The sequence below is a fragment of the Chanos chanos genome, chromosome 8 (genome assembly GCF_902362185.1).
Source record: "Chanos chanos chromosome 8, fChaCha1.1, whole genome shotgun sequence".
Classification (NCBI taxonomy): Eukaryota; Metazoa; Chordata; class Actinopteri; order Gonorynchiformes; family Chanidae; genus Chanos; species Chanos chanos.
In genome coordinates this window covers 470001-472500 of record NC_044502.1, presented here as the reverse complement: position 1 = coordinate 472500, position 2500 = coordinate 470001, and the positions used below count along the sequence as shown (strand labels likewise).

General features: G+C 49.5%; 1 protein-coding gene across 1 annotated transcript in view; it reads left to right on the top strand.

Annotated features, from left to right (window-relative positions):
• The window catches only part of ezrb (ezrin b), a 36483-nt gene that overhangs the window by 29249 nt on the left and 4734 nt on the right, over positions 1 to 2500 (top strand). Inside the window, exons 10-11 of the mRNA XM_030781197.1 lie at positions 895 to 1025; positions 2342 to 2500. The exon at positions 2342 to 2500 is cut by the window's right edge and continues 2 nt beyond it. Coding sequence (XP_030637057.1) covers positions 895 to 1025; positions 2342 to 2500 — 290 coding nt within the window. The remainder of the gene's footprint in view (positions 1 to 894; positions 1026 to 2341) is intronic.

Sequence of the window (2500 nt, the reverse complement as noted above, 5' to 3'; positions counted from 1 at the left end):
CATCTGCCTGAGCAGTGAACTTGGCTCTTTGGCCAACCTGTCTCCTTCTCCACGTCAAATGTCTCCCTGCACACACAGACTACTCTACCTCTCCACAGAATCTGTCTGTCTCTCCACACAGCCTGTCTGTCTCTCCACACAGCCTGTCTGTCTCTCCACACAGCCTGTCTCTGGCAGTGCGGCCTGTGGAGCTGTGTGTGAGGGCAGTGGGGGTGAACAGACAGTTGGAGGGTAAAGGTGTAAGTAAGGAGATGGTGCAGAGGCTGACAGTGAACTGACTTTTCCCGGTTTCATGTTCTCCGCTCCTGTCCGGGCCCTGAGGGCCGAGGACTGGAGACAGCCACAGTTTTAGGGTGAGCCTGGTGCTGGTGCCGGCGCCATGCCGTCGAGCAGTCAGACAGGTGGTCAGACAGTCGGTCAGACAGTCAGCCTGCTCTCTGTGCGCTGTAATTACAAACAAGTGCCGGTCACAGTGCCTGTTTTTACAGGCTTCTCCAGACAAGATCCAGTTTGGTCCCTTGGAAGGGTTTTCTTTAAGTCTGGTGTTTGCTGGCTAGTTTATTTATGTGTGTTTGTGTGTCTGTGTGTGTGTCTGTGTGTGTCTGTATGTGTGTGTATCCATGGTTATGTAGGTGTGTGTGTGTGTGTATCTGTGTGTGTGTGTGTATTGGTGATTTGATTAGCGGTGGTCAGTCCCGTATTGTCTGTGTGACTGTGTGTGTGTGTGTGTGTGTATCTGTATGTGTGTGTGTGTTGGTGATTTGATTAGCGGTGGTCAGTCCTGTGTGACTGTGTGTGTGTGTGTGTCTGTATGCATGTGTGTGTGTTGGTGATTTGAGTAGCGGTGGTCAGCCCTGTATTGTCTGTGTGACTGTGTGTGTGTCTTATCTGCAGAGCCCAGCTGGAGAATGAGAAGAAGAGAAGAGAGGCTATAGAGAAGGAGAAAGAGCAGGTGGAGAGAGAGAAACAGGAGCTGATGATGCGACTCTACCAGTTTGAGGAGAAAACGAAGAAAGCAGAGAAAGGTAGGAGCCGCACGGGGACAGAGGAGTGCGCGCGTGTGTGTGTGTGTGTGTGTGTGTGTGGAGGTGTATTTCCATTATGGAATAGATTCATTACTAATAAATGATCATTTTGTATTATACATATAGATTCCATTTGATTTTCCATTGAAAAATATTACAGTATGTGTGTGTGTGTAGTGAGAAGTGTGTGTGTGTGTGTGTGTGTGTGTGTGTGTGTGTGCGCAGCCTGAGGCATTTGAGTGTATTTGGATTCAGGTGTGTGTATGTGTGAGAGAGCTTAGGAGTGTGTGTATGTGTGTGTGAGTTAATCTGTCAGGACTGTTGTATAGAAATGGAGAAACGTCACAGCGCTGGAGCCCTGGTGGTCAGCAGTGTTTTTCCTGAGTGGCATTTTTGTCTTATCCTTCATCTGAAGGTCTCACCTTCTTTCACTTTCACCCTCTCTCTCTTTCTCTCTCTCTCTCTCTCTCTCTCTGCGCTGTGTTTGAGATTTAAAGACGTCTTTTTCCTCATACTCCAGAGCACTGTGGTGGATGTGACTGCTTTCGCCACACATGGCCTTTCACAGCTGCATTCTTTCCACTCCGATGAGTTTCATAGGCTGGTTTAGTCAGATCTGATATTTCCATTGTCTAGTTTTTGAATTACACCTACTCTACAACACAAAGGCACAGTACCCAAAACTGAAGGGGAAAGTGTGTGTGTAGTAACCGGAGGACAGAGAGTGTGTACGTGTGTGTGGTAACTGGAAGAGAGTGTGTGTGTGTGGTAATCAGAAGACAGAGTGTGTGTGTGTGGTAACTGGAAGAGAGTGTGTGTGTGGTGACCGGAAGATGGAGTGTGTGTATGTCAGTTTTTGGCGGTGTGTTGGACAGTGTCTGGTTTGGGAGGAAGTGTCCAGACGTGGCCTCTGTTTGACTTCCCTATAGTCAACTCTCCCTGTGTGTGTGTGTGTGTGTCTGTGTGTGTGTGTGTGTGTCTGTCTGTCTGTGTGTGGGGGTGTGTGTCTCTGTGTGTGTGTGTGTGTGTGTGTGTGTGTGTGTGTGTGTGTGTGTGTGTGTGTGTGTGTCTGTCTGTGTGTCTGTGTGTCTGTGTGTGTGTGTGTGTGTGTGTGTGTGTGTGTGTGTGTCTGTGTGTGTGTCTGTCTGTGTGTGTCTCTGTGTGTCTGTCTGTGTGTGTGTGTGTGTGTGTGTGTGTGTGTGTGTGTGTGTGTGTCTGTGTGTCTGTGTGTGTGTGTGTGTGTGTGTGTGTATGTGTGTGTGTGTGTGTGTCTGTCTGTCTGTGTGTGTCTGCCTGTGTGTGTGTGTGTGTGTCAGAATTGCAGGAGCAGATGCAGAGGGCCATGCAGTTGGAGCAGGAGCGCAGGCGTGCGGATGAGGAGGCGGCCAGACTAGAGGCGGAGCGACAGGCAGCTCTATCAGCCAAAGAGGAACTGGCCCGTCAAGCACAGGACCAGCTCAAGAGCCAGGAACAAC